At 41.6% G+C, this 21,548-nt stretch overlaps 1 protein-coding gene across 1 annotated transcript; it reads right to left on the bottom strand.

Annotated features, from left to right (window-relative positions):
- Window positions 1-6,233: 6,233 nt before the first annotated feature.
- elf3 (E74-like factor 3 (ets domain transcription factor, epithelial-specific)) lies at window positions 6,234-21,031 on the bottom strand (the record flags this gene model as incomplete). The annotated part of the gene is made up of 11 exons (XM_080000408.1): window positions 6,234-6,369; window positions 6,716-6,911; window positions 7,749-7,868; window positions 8,275-8,361; window positions 8,480-8,596; window positions 8,688-8,795; window positions 8,907-9,140; window positions 10,006-10,176; window positions 20,284-20,369; window positions 20,668-20,803; window positions 20,992-21,031. 11 exons carry the CDS (start codon window positions 21,029-21,031, stop codon window positions 6,234-6,236), a joined length of 1,431 nt encoding a protein of 476 aa, XP_079856534.1.
- Between the last annotated feature and the right edge of the window lie 517 nt (window positions 21,032-21,548).

Here is a 21,548-nt window from a genome sequence, read left to right on the forward strand (position 1 = left end):
TGTGTGTGTGTGTGTACACTTGTTTGTTTTTACTCAGAGGTTTATTTTGGCATCATGCACAAACACGGTGCACAGCATTGATTAAATATACTGTATAATCAGACTTTGTCCCATGTGTTATGAGTGTTGCGGCTGGCAAGCTGATGAAACAACTTGATCTTAAAATTGTCGTAAAAATAATTGTCTCCAGATGCTGCCAGGTGTCCTGGTGGGACCGTGACACAGCTGTATGTTGGCCACTCTTGTGTTAGTACAAATTAGGCTTCTTGCTGGAGAGTCCAGACTAGCCAATCTCTTCCCGACAGCCATTGCTGGCATTAAGTAAACTGACACCGAAAATTCCACGTGGCCTTGTGATAATAGATTCCATTATTCTAAGTGCGGTTTGGTTACGCAGCAGGATAGTTTCTAAGCTTTGTCAAAAGCATAATGAAACGATGGTTTTAGGTGTGTCCAAAGTTTAGAAACAACGAATCAGGGTCGAAGGCAGTGCCAGGAAACTGGTTTTTCCTGTTAATTGATCTACCAATTGATTTGTTGTACAATGGAATTCCTCAATGGAACTTCAGTCATCAACATACTTGAATGAGCATTACTTCATACCTCCCCTGTATATATTTGTATACTGTACGAGTATTTAGAAACACTGAGAAACTAGTGAAAATTATTTAAAAAACATTGGCAAATGAAAAAATATACAGTATGTTCAAATACAATATATTGTAAAAAATAACAAAAAACACAGTCTAAAAATAGTTATATATATTTTAAATGTATTATTTAAAATTGTATGTATATACAGTATATTAAATAATCAAATAATCAATAATCAAAAAATAGTATTATATAGCAAGCCTCGAAGAAAAGTCTTTCTGAAAATATTATATCATATCAGCTCAATTAAAAGTTGTCTTAAATGGTATTTTCCTTTAATCTGTCAGACATGTGTGAGTAATTAACCTAAGCGTGTTGTATTACCAATCTTATAAAGCTCAACAGCCCACTTTTTGAACGTCTCAGTTTCCGGAAGTTAATTTTTTATTCATTTACACAGGTTTTAAGTCTGGAACCAAGTCAACCAACTATGAGATTAATTGTACATTGTACCATAAAACATTGGACTCGAAACAAGAAAAAATGGAAAACAGAAAAAAAAGGCAAAGGTACAACACTGTGTACATAATTATTTTAATAGTGAAGGAACCACTCATCTCTTAAATCATCTAATGATACCTTTCCAACGACTTCCAACAATATTTTTAACACGCTTCTTCTTGAAGCGTCATTTTTATAGTGTTTAAAATATTGTAGTTTTGTGTGTGTGTGTGTGTGTGTGTGTGTGTGTGCGTGCGTGTGTGTGTGTGTCTGAGAAAATATAGTGTTTCAGTTCAGTGGTAGCAGTAACACACTAGCTGACAGTCACATTTGCGGGTGCAGTAAACAATTCCATGGTAACAGCAAGCTCCACCAATCAGAGAGAGACATCGCTGTTACACTTTAGGATTGTGGGTAGTGTGGTACTTCTCTATGACATTGCGAATATAGCATGTATTTCTTAAAACAAGGTTGATATTATACAGACTTTTGCTTCTACAGGAGCATATACCATTGTTTCACAATCTCATAGCTCGTGGTGAGTCTTCCTTGGATGGTTACGACATTATGGCGAATAATCTAAATCCTCGATTCAGAATATGAATGGGATTTTCACTTCCGGAAACTTACTGATGAGCTCTATATACCTAAAATAAGTAATTGTAGGACCTTTTGTTTCTAATCAGGGACAATCTTTTTTTCTTTTTGTCTTTTTTCAATTTTGTACATAACTAATTTTGCAAGGTTGTTTGCATGTTCTGCACTTCACCCTTTCAATAAAACAGTCACATTCTGTCACATTTCCATTGTAAATCTAGAAGAGCTTTATTTTCCTATGCTCTTCTTGCCCTACCTTCACTCAACCTTCCTACCCTCTTTTATCGGGTGTTGACATCCTGCACCTCCCTTTCACTTGTGCATCTTTTCCAGTCAGAGAATAATTTCTTATCACGTTTCAAAGTCACGTGCCACATCAGTGCAGAGTGTACCATGTGGTTTTCACTAGGTTTTGGCAGGAGGCAATTCCAACCAGGCATTTATGGTTGTTGTCAGTAAACACAGCCATTACAGACTGACAGTATTAGTGACCTAGATACCACAAAAACAAAGATAAAGTAGAATATATTTAGTGGAGCTGGGCTTGTGACCAAATACTATGGAACACCCAGAAGTCCTCCAATGTCAGGACTATTATCAATTAACCCTAATTATACCCAGATTTTTGGGTTGTTTGTAGATGCAAATCATAGATGAACATGCAGTACATGCAGAACTTAATTGATAAATTAGTGTCATGAAATATGGATGTGGCGGACAAAGGGGCGTGGTCAAGCACCGGCTGCGGACAAAAGCACGGTTCTCTTTCCCGCGGCCACCAAGCTGCCTTGAAAAGGCCCACTCAGCGCCACCAGGCGCTGATTGGTCCACCTCGAGGCAGGGAGATTTCTTAACATTTGTCTGTCTTGCAGGGGAGGCCCGCACACAGGCTCGTCAGCAGCCCAGCAGCAGAACGCCATTCCTCCTACGCCCGAGATGATCATTATTATTATTATTATTATTATTATTATCATCATCATCATCATTATTTTAATATTCATCATTATCAATTGTGATTGATACTTGTGGCCAGCGTACCTTATCGTTCAAGGTGACAATAAAAACTCTCGCCATGTTGGCGCACTACGGCCAGAAAGACTCCGTCTCCCACCCTAAACCCTTACCTGTACTTGAGAAAACACCTCCATACAGTAGCAGTCAGTTTGAATCTACACAGTAGCTCAGAACCACCTGCTCTGCCCAAGAGAACCAAGCAACGCTGAACCTACTGATGCAGTTGAGGTAAATAACAACGATGGATCACATACAAATAAACACCTTAAATCTTAAAATATATATTAATTTTTTATGCGCGCATTCATTTTGTGACTATCAAATAAAATCACAAAAAAAGCATCACTGAAGCTCTTTAAAGTGGAGAATTCAGCTCCTTGTAATGAAACTGAGTACAATGTTTTAACTGTGAGAATATAACATTCATGGGTTAGACATGGGACAAATTAGATGTAGTTTACAGACAAACACTTCTCTTATACGCACAAAACTGAATTTGGTGACTGAGACCTCTGAAGGAGATGGAGGTGTTTTGTGTTCTGTAGGTTGCTCTACATGGCAATGTACAATGTACAATGGCAAGCTGCCAAATAACAGATTGTGTCAACCGACTGTTAATCTTAATTTTATTATGAGCAGATCAAACAAACCCTCTGTCCTGTTGAGTTACAAATGTGGGGGTTGGCATCAGACAGGGTTTCTCTCAGATTGCACTCTGTAGTTTTCATACATTGCCACGTATTCCATAAAATGAAGTCACATGGCCTAAGAGAGCTTTGGATGAATATAAGGAGCATGGCTCTCCCCCTATATTTTATTGGCTACTGCTGGCACCAAAGACAAGCTTGAAGCTTTCAGACTAAGTTATAAATCATACAGGCTTGGCCAGAATGAAGGTAATTTAACAATTCTTTCCATAATAAATATAGGGCATATAACAGTTTACACAAAGCCCCACCCTGTGTCAGGCTCTGTTAATGTGTGCAAAAATAAAAAAATCAAGTTTATAAAGTTAGGTTTTGTAAGAAACCCGGGCAAGGATATCGTAACTCGGTATGCAGCTATCTGTGCGGCCAATGAAAATGGACTGAGGTCATTGCAATGAAAACTCCAACCCCTCCCTCTCCCGAGTTTTACTGGCAGAGATCATAGGAGTTCCCGTAAGCTACGTGCTCGGGAAGCATTCTGGAACACAGCCACATTCACCTGTTAAACAGGTACTGTATGTTAGCCTAGAGGGGTGGGGCGCTCTAACACTCTGCTAAGGTGTGGGAGCAAAGTGTGAGTGTGTGTGTGTGTGTGTGTGTGTGTGTGTGTGTGTGTGTGTGTGTGTGTGTCGTGCACACAGTATTTCTTTTTCTGGTAGTTGATTTACTTAGTTATGATATGGTATTAGGGAGTCTCTAAATCTTCTGAATCTGTTTTTCGCAAGGGGACGAGTCATCCCTTTGCTCAGTGCCTCGCAATGACCTTATCAAACAGAAAATCACTGCAAGTTGAAGTTATTTTAAATGTCACCCTTATTGTCAGTTCAGATTGATAAGGCTTTGGGTGCAAGTATCTACAGTATTCAGAAGGGCCCGTATTTGGGCCTGTACATTATGTTTTGGACATTTACCCAACTGTTGTTGTTCTTATTCAGACATATCACTATGACATTGACAGCAAAACATTGTTTGTAGTCAGGTGTACAAGGGCAAAGTCACTTTATGAAAAGACAGTTCACCCAGGTTCCATCTTGGTAACACTGTCAGCCAGTAAGTTTTTGGAAAACTACACAATACAAAGTGGGGTCGTTCACCTCATGACTCACATTTCATATTGAGTGTTAAATGTTGTTCCAAAGGATGCGGGCGGAAAAGTGCAGTGTACCCGATCAGCCGATTTACTTAACTAAAATATGAACACAAAGGTGTGTGGTTTTGCTGATGTCATGTCTTCCATTGTTGGCGAATACGATCTCTGGCAAGGGACAGAGTCCTGACAAAAGACAATTAGTACGAACATGTAGTATGAAGGTGTGACAAGTCTCTTGTTGTTTACGGGGTAGAGAAATCGACCAGGAGGCTAGTCAAACGAAATCCAGACTTTGCCAGGCATTTATTTCACAGAAATGTCTTTTCAAACAAACAAAATCCTGCCTGACTTTCGGGAAGGAGAGAGAGAGAGTGAGAGAGAGAGAGCGCGACCGATGAAAACACACTGATACTGATTACCTCAATCTCCTTCAGCTGTGTCCCCTTCCGGTTGCAGTGCTGGCTCTCCCCAACTGCGGATGGTGTGAAAACCACTCCACAGTAGGGCATAGTATACCATACATAGTATGTCTTTTTGGATGCAGGGTTTGACCTGAAGATACCAGGTGACAAAAGTGGCCATCTTGATTATAGAGTAATAATAACTATGCAAATACTACTACTATGAATAATAATTATAACGGGTTACGGTTAAGCCTAACGCTAACCCTAAAATTTAATTTGAAAACAAACTGCAAAAAAACAAGACTATTCAACCCACAACCATCGAAGGTCCAGTTTGAAGAAAAATGTGGAATACTAAAAGTGAAAGCTGCTTTATGTTCATTCAAAATACATTCAAATGTTACATCACAACAAAATGTGGGAAAGCTAACAGTGAAAGCTGCTTTATGTTCATTCAAAATGCATTCAAATGTCACACCACAGCAAAATGTGAGAAAACTAACTATGAAAGCTGCTTAATGTTCATTCCAAATGCATTCAAATGTCACATCACAGACCCCAAAACAAACATATACCCCAATAAAAACTGCACTTTGGAAATAAGAGAAACAAGAAAAAAACACAGGTTTTGTATTTCACAGTTTATTTCCATAAATGTAAAAAAGAGGAACCAAAGAAAAACCATACAAGTGGGATTTATTTGTCATACAATAACAAGTTATCCATGGCGGATGAGAACAGTATGAACAGCATACCACTCAAGAGATTTTGATGGATTTTGACATATAAGATCGAGTGTAAAATTATGCAAAGAACATCACATTAAACACACACTGTTTCACACAATGTGTAAACACACAAAATCATGTACTTCATCACATTATTTAAAGTTCAGTGTTTTCATACTGTGGCGAAAGTAAGTTCTGTTACATTTTATATTTTAGAATGAATAAAACAAACCTCTCAAAACGCCTATTAAAAGCCTTTTACTCTTTAGTTGTTACAATACCACCTACCACAAAAATCCGGCTGCATCCACTGTCATTTCCATCCCATTGTCGAGGGTACCATAACAACCATGTTGTAAGTCACAAAAAATATACAAAAAATATAGCAAACAAATAATACAATGTTAATATTGGTTCATAAAACCTACTAGAGCCAACAACATTGGCTTACATTTTCTGCAACACCTCCCCCTCAAAGAAGGAGAGGTTAAGTGTTTTTCGCAAGTGGGGGGCTTCGTCGGTGACGTGATGCCATCCAATCTACGATTGGAGAGGTCAATGTTTTAATCTCAAACTTCACTCCACGCTGCTTTGTTGATCAAACCTCCTGGCGTCTGAGACCCTGAATGACCATGCTGACATCTTCAGTCTGCCACCCACGCGAGTTCTTTCCGAACTTGTACACCAGACGTCTGCCATCCACTCTCTCCAGAATCTCCCTCTTGTAGTAATACCTGCAGAGAGAGCGGGGATCTATTTATTGATTGACCTATTTTTAGGGAGGGTGTCGGCGCGTAAAACGAGGCTGACCCAGATGTACTGTGAAACCCGCAAAAGTGGCTTTATGCCGAACTGTATACGTCATATCGTATCATATGTTTTCATATACGTAAAATCGTATGTTTTCTTCCAAGACATCGGATGTAGGGAAGAGTCCCTAAGTTTTTGACCAAGGTAATAGTCATTATATCAACTTAGAAATATTCTAAGCATGCTTAGATATATATCATAAGTGGGAGGCATCACATCTTCTGACAGATTTAAAAAAACAAAACATCCTGTCTCTCCCAGGTCGCTCACCTCATGGCACGGCTGAGCTTCTCGTACGTCATGCTGCTGTTCTTCTTCTTCTGCCCCCACATCTGGGCCACAGCTTCCGACTTGAGGAACTTGAAGACACCCTCCTGCCGGTCTTCCCATTTCATCAGACCCTGGTTCTTCTCCGGGTGGATGAGAATGTCCCTGATGAACTCCCATAAGTGAGTGCCACGCGGTGCTGCAATGGCGAAAAGGGGATTGAATTAACTCAAAATAATTATGAACAAAGAGGGGATTAAAAAAACAAGATAATTGGAAGAAGAACAAATTTGATTATCTAAAATCTTTGAACATAGTTAATGTATTAAAGTGTGTGTGTGTGTGTGTGTGTGTGTTTGTGTGTGTGTGTGTTTGTGTGTGTGTGTGTGTGTGTGTGTGTGTGTGTGTGTGTGTGATCAAAAGAAACAGATGTGGAACTGTGGCCTTGGATAAAATGCAAAATGGATGCAAAGCGTCAAACAGCTCAAACAGTTTGACACCATGCAAACATCAAACTGATGGGGATTGTTTACAACGCTGCTGTATTACGCAGAATGCATAGTATTAAATTCCTCAGGTTTATACCACTAAAACATTTCAGGTTTAAACTGCTTGTTAAAATGTTCAGGTTTATATTCCATTATTCCGCCATTTTATTTTATATGAATTATAATTAATTAATTAGAATTATAATTGTAATTATTCCGTTTTATATTTGATACCACATTTGATATTATAATTTTATATTATAAATTATATATTTCCAAAATGTCTGGTTTATTTTCCATTATCCTCCCATATTGCCATATTGTGTACAGATATCTGTGAGGTTTAGTTTATTTTCACTTTCACTTTTTCCCCAGATATTGACTTTTTAAATTATTATATGTCTATATTTCTTATTCTATTGTTTTTTGATGTGAGCTTCTGGGACATTGCAATTTCCTTTCGGGGATGAATAAAGTATCCATCTATCTATCTAGCTATCCAGCTAACTGCAGCAAGGAATAAATTCCACATCAAATCGTGGTCTTACCGTGCTTAGATTTCTTGGGATTCTCGTAGAAGCCCTCCCCCTGTTCTCTGGTAAGCTTTGGAGGTCGCCCCCTGGGTCTTTTGGCTCTAAACTCCTCCTTCTCGGTTTTGATCTGCTCCTCTGGATAGGTTGAGAAAAAAGAAAGATTACCAAGATTGACATCTGGAGAGTTCACTGATAATCACTCACTTTGTTGAAATAATACACGTGTCTTCAACTAGGTACTTGAAAGTACTGTGAAGTACCAGTACTATGTTGGCTAAGAAATTTTACTTCAACCTAATTCAGAAAACAAGGTCTAATTGGGTAATAATTTAACCAAATCATTCTTTCATAAATAAGGTAATTATTCTTGAAATGTCTTCTTACAAAATGAGAGCATCAACGGTCAGCTGCTCTCTTTCGAAAGTCACTTTTATTGTAATTAACAATTTATTTTTCTCATGATAGTTGTTAGCTCTATTCCCAGTGTAGTTTTAGAGGCGAAAAAACCACAAAAACAGTAGATCTTTGTCTTTGTACTCACTTGCGATCTGAGGGAAGGAGAACTCCGGGTCTGATTCACTACTTCCGGACTCTGGAGAGCTGGGGATGTGGATGCCAAATGTACAACCTTTCACACATGATGAAAGCACAATTCAAACTCACTCTAGCGGTGGGAGGCAGGTAAACCAAAAGCTGAAAAGAAGACAATAGAAACCACTTTGATGAGATGAGAAAACATCACATACCAGGTGGGGATGAGGAGTACTCGCTGTCGGAAAGGTAGTCTGTTTCTCTCAGAGAAATCATGGGATCCATGGTGAGCTGGGCCAGGTCGTAATTAAACTCCTTTTTATCATCGCAAGCTGTGAACATGTGGCAATGTCAAGTCGAGGATAACCCAACCCCGTTTTGGCGCCACATGGAGACAGTATGCAAAGCTACATGTGTGCATACCTTCTCCGACTTTCAGGCTGCTGAGGAAAGGGAAGCTGAGGTTGTCCAAGAAGTTATCCAGGAGTTGACACGTCTCATTCAAATCAGTCCCTGACAGATTCTGGAGTTCTGGAATAAAAATAAAAAACAAAAACATGGAAATGAAAGGGTTCAGCATTTTTTAGACAGCATGGGATTAGTTCTTTGGTAAATTGGTGAACTGATTCTGTGTGATTTTACCGTGCTTGGTTTTGTGATCCAGGAGACTTTGGTGGAGTTCCGGGCCAAGCTGTGGCCCAAAGAGACCGACCATCTGCTCGTGGGTCATATGGCAGAGAGTGGGTCCGTCGACTGTGCAGTAAGCCAGGCTCAGGTGTGCGGCGTCAAACTTGATTCTGTCAATGTGGTCACTGATCCACTCCAGGACATTCTCCAGCGTCCAGTAGTGAGGGCTGATCTGCTTGTACCACAGGCCTACAGGATAAGACAGACCGACAGACAGATAGATGATACAGAAAAAGAGAGAGAGAGAGATTGTGTTTTCCGATTCAGATCGGGTCGTGCTTGTGTTTTTCATCAAGCAATGAGAGAAGTGAGAAATTCTCAAAGACACTGTTTAATAACTTAAAAGTTTGGCTGGTTACATTGTCTTCACCGCAGCTGCCCTGACTGACACAAACCCTGTGATACGCCGCTGTGTTTCTTGAGCCTATTACTTTATGATCTACCTGCTCGACCACTGGAGGTGTAAACTGATACCCAGCCTGTCTTGTCACACATGGCAGGTCGCTGCCGCCGAGGTCAGACAAACACAGAACTAAAACTGTTTGAACAATGAGGTGGCAGCATTCTTTTATTTGGCGGTTATGCTGAGTTAAATATTTTCCCACCTGGTAAATGATTGAGCCTGTCGGCGTCTAAAGGAGGTGAAAACAAAGTTCAGGAAGCTAATGGACCTGCAGGTCTTCGGTCTGAGGACTTAAGTGTGTACTGTGTGTTTGTGTGTACTATCAGTAGCCCACTGTTTTTGTTTTTCAGAATCTGTGAACTGCAAAGTATTTTGTTTTTTGTTTTGTTGAAAAATTCTTGGAATTTCTGTTCGGCTTAAAATAGGATCTTCTGTTTATTTTCAATGCAATGCAATGGAGTGTCAACATTTCACATAACACACCCCACAGCAAAATTCACCACCAGAATAGATTTTATCAAATAATGCTTACAGTAGCAATAGATCGATGTATGTGACAAATAAAAATCTTGAATCTTGATCAATAGAAGTGACAGAAATTACAACTTGACAAAAGGGGACAACTACAGCCGGTACAATAGAGATTTTTACCTGTCAAACTTGAGCTGTAGGTTGAGTTCGGTGCTTGGAGGTTGCCGCTGGAAGGCAGCAGGTTGTACAGATTGGGCTGATCTTCCAGGGCGTCCACACCACCGGTCTGGTACATTGTCAGGTTGGCGTGGGTGAGGACGCTGCTCAAACACAGCGACGACATGGACCTTGCTGCAGCAGGGAAGCACAGGGGAGATGCTGGTTACCAAAACAGAGTGAAACAAATTTTGAAAAAAGAAAAAAAATATATATAGGTATATCCTTTTAAGCGTCTTTTGTGACGAAGAAAGTTGTCAGTTAATAAAAAGTTTGAAATGCGAAGATGCAGATGAAATCACCATTACAATATTTTTATATTGATTAAAATATACCTGAATTGGAGGCAAACAAGTAAAAAGGGGTGTTGGGAGATATTCCAGTGTGATCGTATGGGTTCCACAATTTGAAATTCTTCAAAATAAGATCTCTCTCTCTCTCTCTCTCTCTCTCTCTCTCTCTCTCTCTCTCTTTCTCTCTCTCTCTCTCTTCACAGCAAGAAGTTGCACCTGTTGCCACATTTACCTGCACAGAATTTATATACCCTTGTGGGTGAAAAGGGGTGGAGTGTGCTGTTGTGCTTTTGTGAGTTTGTGAGTTTCTCTTGCAGGTGCTAAGGGGATTTCCACACAAGCCCAAGAGGCCACGCCTTTCATCTCATCATCCTTATTGTACTCCTCCTCTACTTCCCAAGAACACGATTAACCAAACAAACCTGCCCTGCATGCCGCCTGTCCAACTACACAAAATGAAAAAAAAAATCCAATTGTTCCAGAGAACTGTGACTTTAGAGAAGAGATTCTTCAAGGTCAATGGGACAAAAATGTTCTACCATCTCCAGGGTTAACTTGATGTCTGCCTGTTCTGTGCATGTACCTATCGCATTCCATGTGAAAATGTGATACTAAAAGTCAGGTGAAAATATCATTATCATTCATTAAAAAAAAAAACTGTGGAAATGCACAACACAGGTCGGACAGGTCTCTTGCATGTCAACATCTCTTTCCCCACTCTGACACAGGTACACCCTTTCGGGCTTAATCTTGATGGAACGAAGAAGCTCTCTGTGATATCTATCAGCTTTCACTGAACACCCTCACCCTTCCAAACAATGTTTTTTTTTCCTCACAATCCTATCATCTTAATCTGTTTTTGTTTTTATTGCCCACATCTGAATGAATGTTAATGTATCTGAAAGTCATTACATTCAGTATCGACATCAAAATAATTGTCTATTGTATTGGATATTCTGTATTTTTTATATATTTATATATCTTGTTTTTGTTTTTGGGTTTGTGTGATTTTGACATTATTTTTATCTTTTTATATATTTTTATTTTTATTCTTCTCAGACTTTTAAGGTTTATTTGCAAATTCTAATTGTCTGTAGACATGCACCAATAATCACCACAACAAATTCTGCCCTATTTAACCAGCCACTGGTTAAATACAACACAGAACACTAGACCGGATTGATAGACAGAAATTTCAAATCAGCTGTCGACATTGAGGTTAGATAATGAAAAAAGGAGAAAAAAACACAAGATGATTTTAAATGTGTTAGTGCAGGTTTTAGACAGGGAGGTGGCCTGCTGTCACCACTCAGTGGCCAGTAAACCTGCGAGTCTCACCTCCCTTAAATCTATACAGAAAAATATGTGGGGTTTTTTTAAATTTAATTGAATATTTGCTCTGTTACTGTTTTATGAGTATGTGCATTACGAATTGAATTAAAACTCTCATGAAAAATTTTTTTTAGGAATTGGGCAAGTTGGAGGCATAAAATGCAGTGGATGACCGTCTGCGCCTTATGAACAGCACTACAGGTAATTTCTTTATGGCACAGAAACAAATTGAGTACGTCAGAATCAGTCAGAATTAAGACTGGCGCACACAAAAACACTTTTCAAAACTTAACAGAGGTTTAAGATGTGTGGGACCCCACCAATAATAAGATATCATGATAACAGTTTTGTTCCTAAAGTGTGTGGAGAGCAACGATTTTCCAAAACAGCACACAACAGATTCCATTCACCAACAACCAGTCTTTATATAGAGTCTTTATCTCGCAAAGCCATGCAAGATTTCATACCAAGGTATGGCTCTTTAGATTACCAGAGTCCCAACTCTCAAAACCGTAAATCTTGCACGATCAAACGTGACTTTAGAGCAGCGGTTCCCAACCTTCTTGGACTCGTGGCCCACTTGAAAATCTCAAAAGTGTTCATCCAACCAGAAGTAATACTGTAGCCAAACAGTGCGTTCTCAGAGGGTGTATATTTTAAAACTCATATTCATTCTCATACAAATAGTGCAGTAGTGGTAAAACTAAAAAAGAGGTGGGTTAAAAATAAACTCATATCTATGGAACTTTCGCGTAACGTTCGTAACGTAAAACTAACAATAACAGGAACACATTTATAATGACTCACCTAATGAGAAGGCTGATGTTGCATGGCAGACACCATATGCTTGATGTCTGGCTTAAAGGACAATAATCTCAGGCAAACATCTGGTTCTACATTCAGTTTATTCCTATATTTCGTCTTCAATGCCACAACTGCAAAAAGCCAGTGTCAGAGATATACATCGTCGGAAAAGGCATCGGAAATCGCATAGCTCTGTTGGACAGATCGGGATACCCAGAAGCAAATAAGCCGTTTGTCAGGTACTTCTGTGAGAAAGTCTTGAAAGATTGATTGAAAAAGATTGTCCTTCTCTTTGCGCTTAGGCCTGCGAGGGGCTCGTCACTGTGGCTGGCGAAGGGGTTTTCGATCCAGCTGCACTGCACATCTGGGATGGTGAAGTGTTTGTGCAGCTTGATCCTCAAACCATGCAGGTGCTCTTTGACATGATTGATCATGGTGACAGGAAGCTTCTTTCTTTGTCAAAAAATCAGACAGATTCTCAAATGAGTCGAAGTTTGACCGGTCACCTCGCCTGGCCCACATATCCCTTTTCCATAAAAACGACCAAAAATCTCAAATGCTCGTTATCAGCTGTTCTGACACATTCTCTGCCATCTCGTCAATCCTGCGTTTGACTGAGTTATCAGACTGTGTGATGAGGTTGATTGGCTTGCATGCCTTCTCTCCCAACATCACTCCCACGATCAATTTTGTGGCAGGAAGAATGAAATTCTCCCTGATTGTATGCGGATTACCAGGCTTGGCTATGAGTCGGGCGACCCGATAGGATGCTTCCACTGCCTTTGCGTTCTCGGTGCTCATACATGACATTTTGATGACTTTCTTCTTGCGCTGATACACCCTGAGTTTATTATTGAAAATTTTCAAACTTCATTTGATAAAATCTCAGAACACACCACGCACAGGGGTCACGGTTTGTCTTCTGTGCCTGTAAAAAAATCCTTATGATAAATATTGTGCGCTACACTTTCTCCGGAACTTTCTTTTTTGCTTGACAGGTCCGCCTGTCCGATCCATTTTGATTATCACCACAAGTTCAAAAATGTACAGGTGCACGTCGATCGTGGTCCGGCTTGGACGTAGTACGCCTAACATACAGTAAGTTCCTATCTATCAGTGATGATGCATTTTTAAGGTTTTAAAGAAAAAATACCATAAAATGATTATATGTATTTTTTACATTAAAAAACGTTTTGTAATTAATAATTTTTAATTTATTTTTTCAATAAAAAATACCCTAACTCTGTTTGATGTCAGAGAAAACCAAAATGAATCTCTATTAGTATTGTTTGAGTATTTTGGAAAACATACAGAGACAATTCAACATCATAGTCTAGTTGAAAGATTGAAAGTTTGAGGAAATTGTGAGATTATTTGGCCTGCATGTACATTTTTACAACAATATGATACATACACATGTGAAAAAAAAAATTTTTTTAAGAAGAGGCACTACTGGGGTAAAATCCGAGTTAAATATTTTGCTTCAATGACAATTAACTTCACTTGAATGTGACTTGATGTGCATTTGCACAGCATCACTTGCATCCCTTCTCTTTCCACACAGAGTTGGAAGAAAGCGCCAGTAGGAATGTCGCTGGACTGGTTTATGTTTGTCAAGGCGGAAGCTTTCAAGGCCCGCAGACTTGGCATGGTAAAATCACATCAGCTTCATCCTTTGCTATGCCCACACTGTGGCCTGCAAAGGGGCTTTCCGCACTACTTCGTTTCAAAGAGCAAATACATTCTTTGTTCATGCTTGTGTGATCATGTGTGAATCTTATGAATTATTGCTCAACATCTGTTGTTATTCTGCGTGTTGAAATAATGGATGCATTTAGGACGTGGACGTGAAAGAATCATTCTGAAAGTTGTTTTCCCGTATTAACATATTCATTAATATACCTGTACATAAGAACATTCCCAGTTCGGTGTAACTTCTGTTTGATTCATCAGCAGGCTCGTTAATGAATACAAACTTGGACCGACCGCAAAAGCTACACACCCTCGGTCAAGCAGAGACCACCAGGCGGCAGGTAACTAATTTACCTGCGCTCGCTTCCCTCTTTGGGATGTTGAAATATTTTCAACACTTTGACGTTGAGTAATTGAGGAATCTCCCGAGTTAGACAAATTTACAGACCCAGACAGAAACTGGCCTAAAGGGTTTTAAAAAGGGGGGTTGGGGCTGTGTCACAGACTATGCATTAGACCCAAGGTAATATTCACATTGCAACACATTCTAATGGGTTTGGCTAGGTATGGAGTGAAATCCCAGATTTTATCCCTGTTACAAATAAAAAGTCATTCTAATTCTAATAATTTACTTTAAACAATGAGAAACCACTTCTGTCAGGAACCCATCGCTGAAGCCACTCATCCAGCACTCAAATATTATATATAAGTAATATAGTATATAACATAAGTATAATATGAGTGGCCGCAGTTAATGCAAACGATGCATCGCTGACCTCTAGTGGAACATTGTACAGCTTGGTTTATTTATTTTCGCTACCGTAAGGGGAGGCGGGGGGTCATGTGGTCCAGAAAAAGACAAGTCAACATTACGGTTAGCTCTACAAAAGCACTCAGTCAAGCCCCTTTTGTTAATTGTTCTTTGCCATCTTGCTACTTTCTCTGCAATCAATCATATCCATAGATCATAGATGTCCATAGCCCGTCAAAAAATCAGTACACATTGACATTCCAATTAGGAGCTGGCTCATTTTATTCTAATCAGTTATTGAACCCATTGCACTGTCTATATGGCAGTCAAGTGCTGTATGAGGTCCTCTCTCAAATCACATATCTTAAAACACCCTAAGCGAATCACTGTAGGAAAACCTCAAACAACGCATACAGATGCATGCAGGGCAGAATCAATGTCAAGTCTATTTAATAATTCCCATGGAAAAAGAGTTATTAAAGAGAAACGATCTCTTTTTTTTTTTTTTAAACCTTTTTACAGGCCAAAAGCCTTAGACTACAGGAAAAATGTAGGTGTTTTAAATTTACTGGTAAAAAAATATATATTTTCATTCAGTTTATTATTGTTATTATTACTTTTATTATATAATCAGTTTTGTTGTAGTAAATTGTGCCGTTATTATTATCATCATTATAATTATCTATTGTTATTTTTTGTATGAATTTCATTATTGTTTGTATTATATATTTATTCTACTTCATTGTATGTTATGATTAATGTCATAATTGTAATATACTGTAATATACTTTAATGCTTGGGCAATATAAGAAAATCTTGTTATGTAAATAAAGAAGAGGTAGATAGAGAGAGAGGTAGAGAGAGAGGGCGAGGGAGAGGGAGAGAGAGACACAGAGGGAAAGAAAGAGAAAAAGAGAGGAAGAGAGAGAGACACAAACACATATAGAGCATGATAGTGAGAGAACAAGGAGAGAGAGAGAGAGAGAGAGAGAGAGAGAGAGAGAGAGAGAGAGAGAGAGAGAGAGAGAGAGAGAGAGATAGAGAGAGAGAGAGAGAGAGCGTTTTTTTGAGGTTTCAAGCACCTTTTATTTACATCTGTTAACGCAACTACATCTATTAATCTGCTCCATCATTAAACAAGACCAAGCAGAGTTTGAAAAAAAAATAGGAAGCCTTAACAACAAGATAAGTAATATAGGAAACTAAGATAAAATAAAACTGCTTCAAAAGAGAAGCACCAACAAATCCTCCTCAACGGAACACAGCATGATTCCCAGGTTCTCACAAAATTGTCAATTTTATCTTAATAAAAAAATCTATAAAAATTCCAACTCCACCCTGAGACGGGCTGCCAGCGGTCCTGCCATCATCAAGGTGGGCTACACTGACCCATGACCCTGCATACATATTTTCCTTGTATTCCAGATGGATAATTTTGCTGTTCCCTACGATTCAAGGATTCAAGAGGTTTATTCGTCACATACATATACATACTTTCATACATATGTGCAGTGAAGTGACCATGTTTATAAGGCTTTCTACATGTCTCTTTGCCACAGATTATTTTGGTCCAAAATTAAAAACTTCGAAAGAAAAGTCTTCCCCTAATTGCTGGAACCTTCCTCTAACTGTCTAAACAAACCCTGAAGTCTAAAACACTGGATAAAAAGATGCTGAATGAGCAGAAAGGACATCCCTCCCCAGTGCTTGGATCCAGGTGTACCACATGTCTATATGTAGCTATTGCCCTGTGTACAATCCTCCACTGGAGGTCACCCATGTGTTTATCGACGGCGGGGTTTGTACAGGCACCACCAGCTGCCTTTCGGTGAAGAGCCTGGGCCATAAGACTCAGTCCAGCTTGACGCCTTCATCCTGGCCAGAGAGCATAAGTGTGATACTTTAACGCAGGGTAGTAAGTAGCTTTCTTCCTTACTGACTCCATCTCCCCTAGCACTGGAGTTGTGAGGGAAAGAAAGCTCCCCACCCCTTGCCACTCCCCAGCAGCTGGAGAGACAGTCAGAAAGAGTGTACCTTTTTTTGGCAAACGCTCTGAAGCACCCTTGCAGGGACGCACAGGCCTCCTCCACAATCCTCTCCAGCAGCCTTGAGCACCTGATGCCAGTTGTTCTTGTGAGCTGCTCTGCTGGTGTTTTCATCAAATGTCCAAGTTTGATACATCCAGCCTGGAACAGACTTGACCTCAGTCTAGCAGCAGACAAAGTCTGAGATATGATGAATGTGTTGAAAAACAACGGTTCTTCAAACAGCCACATTCCTGGTGTTGCAAAAGGGTGGCGGTAGATCTTGAAGACCTCCCAGGCCTTCAAGACTGAAAGATAAAAAGGTGTTAGTCCTGTAAAGTCCACCTCTTGAGGCTGCAGCAGGAACCAGTGTTTATCTAATCCAAGACTTCCAGCTTTCCTCAATAAAAGACAAGCTGTATCCTGCCAGCTTAGTCCTGGGGTCTAAAGTAGCTTTTGGGCTGCCTGCAGCCTGAAACCCAACACCCTGGATGGAACGTCTAAGAGGAATTGTCCTCCTTCTTCCACTGGCAGGTGCAGAGCAAATGCCTTGATCCAGTGCTGCTCAGACCAGTAAAAGTCAACAATCGTCCTTTGTATGTCCTCGCTTAGGCCCCGAGCTGGAGGTAGGAGTATCAATCAAAGTATCAATTTGTGTGCCACAAAGTCGAGGCAACCAAGTTGTTGGCTACCAGAGCTCTCCCACTATATGACAACTGGGGTAGCAACCATTTCCATTTAGACAATTGGCTCACACCTTCTCTGCTGCGCCCTCCCAGTTCTTCATTTGGAAAGCATCACTTCCTTAAAACACGCCAAGGACTTTCAACCCTTCTCTCCCCCACATGAGACCTCCTGGCAGACTGGGAGATACCCTGCCCTGCCACGGTCCTATCAGAAAAGCCTCACTCTTCTTCCAGTGAACCTTTGCTGAGGAGGCTTTTTAATATATTTTTATGCATTCATTTATTACGATTATATCATTTTCATTTTTGATTAAAATATTGACATCATCAGCATATGATGACACGACCAATTGTGAGCTCTGTGTTAATCCAGGTGGGGAGACTCCATTCATCTTGTTCCTCAGTCTATTTAAAAAGGGTTAGATTGCCAAGGAATAAAGTTGTTCTGATATTGGTGTCACAACCAGAACTAGGAGAGACCCAAATGCACGACACAGAGAGACGGAAGGCAGGCAAAGGATGTTTATTAGCCGGGACGGTGGAGCTGGCCAGGGTGACCCGGTCTGGTAGGGATGGAGCAGGGCAGGGCAGGGATGATGATGACCAGGAGATGGGGTCCAGGATCCGGGTGGAGAGACGAGGAACCAGGCTGGATGGAGAAGGACGGGCAGCCTTGGTCGACGAGCGGAGACAGGCAGGTAAACCGGGCTGGCTGGATTTGAAGAGACAGACTGGGTCGACGAGAGGAGACAAGCAGGTAAGGGGAAGACGAGACAACGAGACATAAACTAGGCACTAGGCACTAGGCACTAGGCACTAGGCACTAGGCACTAGGCACTAGGCACTAGGCACTAGGCACTAGGCACTAGGCACTAGGCACTAGGCACTAGGCACTAGGCACTAGGCACTAGGCACTAGGCACTAGGCACTAGGCACTAGGCAGGGAGCCAATAGCGATACAACTCGGGGAAAGCTAGTTGGCGGTCTGGCAAGGAATGACTAGGAAGCTGGGACTAAATACTGTGCAGGTAATTGATCCCAGGTGTGTGCAATCGGGCTTGGGAAGGGAGCTGCAGATGGGGCAAGGGCGGCCTCTAGTGGTGCTGGGAGGCCGTGGGCCTAACAATTGGGCAGCCGTGCCTTATTCCTCTTTTGACAGGAATTGGGCAGCTCAACCCTCCTCCCACCTTTACCATGCCCCATTGGACAGTAACCCTACCCAAGACAAGAAACCCTCTCCAAATCCGAAAGCCCTTAAGGTGGAAAACCAGAAACTGTGGTCAATGCGATCAAAAGCCTTTTCTTGATCCAAGGATAAAACACCAACATCAATTTTATATTCATTACAAATTTCTATAAAATCTCTAAAAACAATTTGTCCTTAATTGATCTATCCAGGATGCAGTACGATTGGTCCTTGTTAATTAGAATCCCCAAGTAGTCTTTAAGTCTGTTGACTAGTACCTTAGACAGAAAACTATCGTCTGTACATAGCAGGGCCACTGGACTCCAGTTCTTAAGGAGCGCCAAATCTCCCTTCTTAAAATAAATAAAAGAGGGCGGCACACCGACAGGATGTGGGCGGTGAACCCATCTCCCAACAGTCTAGCAGCACATCCAACAGGTCCAATCCCAAATAGCTCCAGAAATGCTTCAAAGAAAATCTACAGGTAATCCATCTATGTGTGGTGATTTCCCTGGTTTTAGCTGCATTACTGCAGCTGTTAGCTCCTCCATGGGGATGGGGGCAGGCCTTGCAATCCACCGTTTTCTGGCAGAGAACCATGGCCTCAGACTTGGAGGTGCTGACTCTCATCCCGACCGCATCACACTCGGCTGCAAACCGCCCCAGTGCGTGCTGGAGGTCACAGTCTGATGAACCAAAAAAACCACATCATCTGCAAAAAGCAGAGATGCAGGTTCTCACACCGGACACTCTCCTCACCTCGGCTGCCCATTGAGATCCTGTCCATGAATATCACAAACAGAATCGGGGACATGGGGCAACCTTGGCGAGTCCAACACACACTGAGAGCGTGTTTGACTTTCTGCTGAGAATACTAACACAGCTCTCACTTTGGTTGTACATGCCTGGATAGCTCGTACCAATGGCCGCGGTTCCCCATACTCCCTCAGTACCCCCCACAGGATCCCCCGAGGAGCACGCCCGAAAGCCTTCTCCAGGTCCACAAAACACATGAAGACTGGATGGGCAAACTCCCACGACCCCCCCAGCAACCCTGCAAGAGTAAAGAGCTGGTCCACTGTTTCAGGTCCAGGACGGAATCCGCATTGCTCCTCCTGAATCTGAGGTTCGACAATCAGCCTGAGCCTCCTTTCCAGCACCCTGGAGTAAACTTTACCAGGGAGGCTAAGCAGTGTCATACCCCTATAATTGGAGCACACCCTCCGGTCCCCCTTTTTAAAAATGGGAACCACCACCCATGTCTGCGAGTCCACAGGTACTGTACCCGACTTCCAGGCAACACTGAAGAGGCGTGTCAACCAAGACAGTCCAACAATGTCCAGAGCCTTCAGCCTCTCAGGGCAAATCTCATCCACCCCCGGCGCCTTGCCCCAGAGGAGCTTTTTAACTGCCTCAGAGACCTCTGCCAGGCATATAGATGAGACTTCCCCCGAGCCTTCAGACTCTCCCTCACCTGAGGATGTATTGGTCAGGTTCAGGTTCCTCAAAGTGCTCTTTCCACTGCCCGACAATGTCCCGATCAGCAGTTCTCCTCCCAGGCTAAACTCACACCACTGAGACCAGCCTCATTTTCACTTATTTTATTGTTATCATCGTGTTTGTCACTTGGGATCACTTTGGGGCTCAGATCGCGGTGTCTGGATTTCTCCATCACCTCTTGTGTCATTATACCTCTCTGTCTGCGGCAATGTCTCGGCTTCCGCATCACAGGCTGCAGGCAGGCTCCCGGTGCGGACAAGCGTATCGCTTGTGGCTGATGTTGCCGCATTCAAAGCATTTCTAGCTACCATTTCAAGCAGGGGGAGTTAAAAACGTAAACACTTGTCTCCTGAGAGACTGGATGTGTTTCAGATTCTGGTCCCTGCAGCCCAGCCCTACTGTGAGGATTGGACTGGCCAACTTCCCGAAGCGCTGTAGCTCTCGCGCCAGCGCCTCGGTGGGGATAAACTGGGTGGACACCCGACATCGTGAACCTGGTCAAGGGCACAGCCAGGGTAAATACACATCCTTTATAAATACACTATTCTCAATCAGGTGAGTTACGAATCGTTCTTCCTTCAGAAAAACCACAACCGCTTTGTTCATTCTTGATGCGAATGACAGGTTGCTGTGTCCGACCACCTCCCCCACGGCCAGGAGAACCTCCTCCACCGTGACCGACGGGTCTGGTTGGACTCGAACACTGCCTGCTGAGACGCCATCCCCTTAACCGCCTACCCCAACTAACACTTAACTATAAACAAATAAAACAACAACTAGAAATAAACTTTATACAGTACTACATATAACACACACACACAAACAGCAAAAAATATATTTTTTGGGGGGGACAGTGTCGTTCTCAGCCACATGCTCTGACACACCCAACTCCCAGCATGCACCGCAGAGAGAGAGAGGGAGAGAGAGAGAGAGAGAGAGACATTACATTACAGACTGAAAATGCCAAATGTAATACCCAACATGACAAGTTCAATGCACTCAATAATTAAACTTTGTCTTTAAAGTTTTTTCATTTAAAATGGACTGTTCGACATTTTGGGATTCGCTGCACGCTGCACACACACACACACACACACACACACACACACCCACACACACACACACACACAAACACTGCCCCTTAGCCTGACAGTCTTTTAATAGATCTGTTTGGTGTTCGGGGTTGCAGCTGCCTGTATATGTCAGTTGCCCCTCTCCCCTCTTTCTCACTCACCCGTT

This window comes from Zeus faber, assembly GCF_960531495.2.
Source record: "Zeus faber genome assembly, chromosome: 5".
Classification (NCBI taxonomy): Eukaryota; Metazoa; Chordata; class Actinopteri; order Zeiformes; family Zeidae; genus Zeus; species Zeus faber.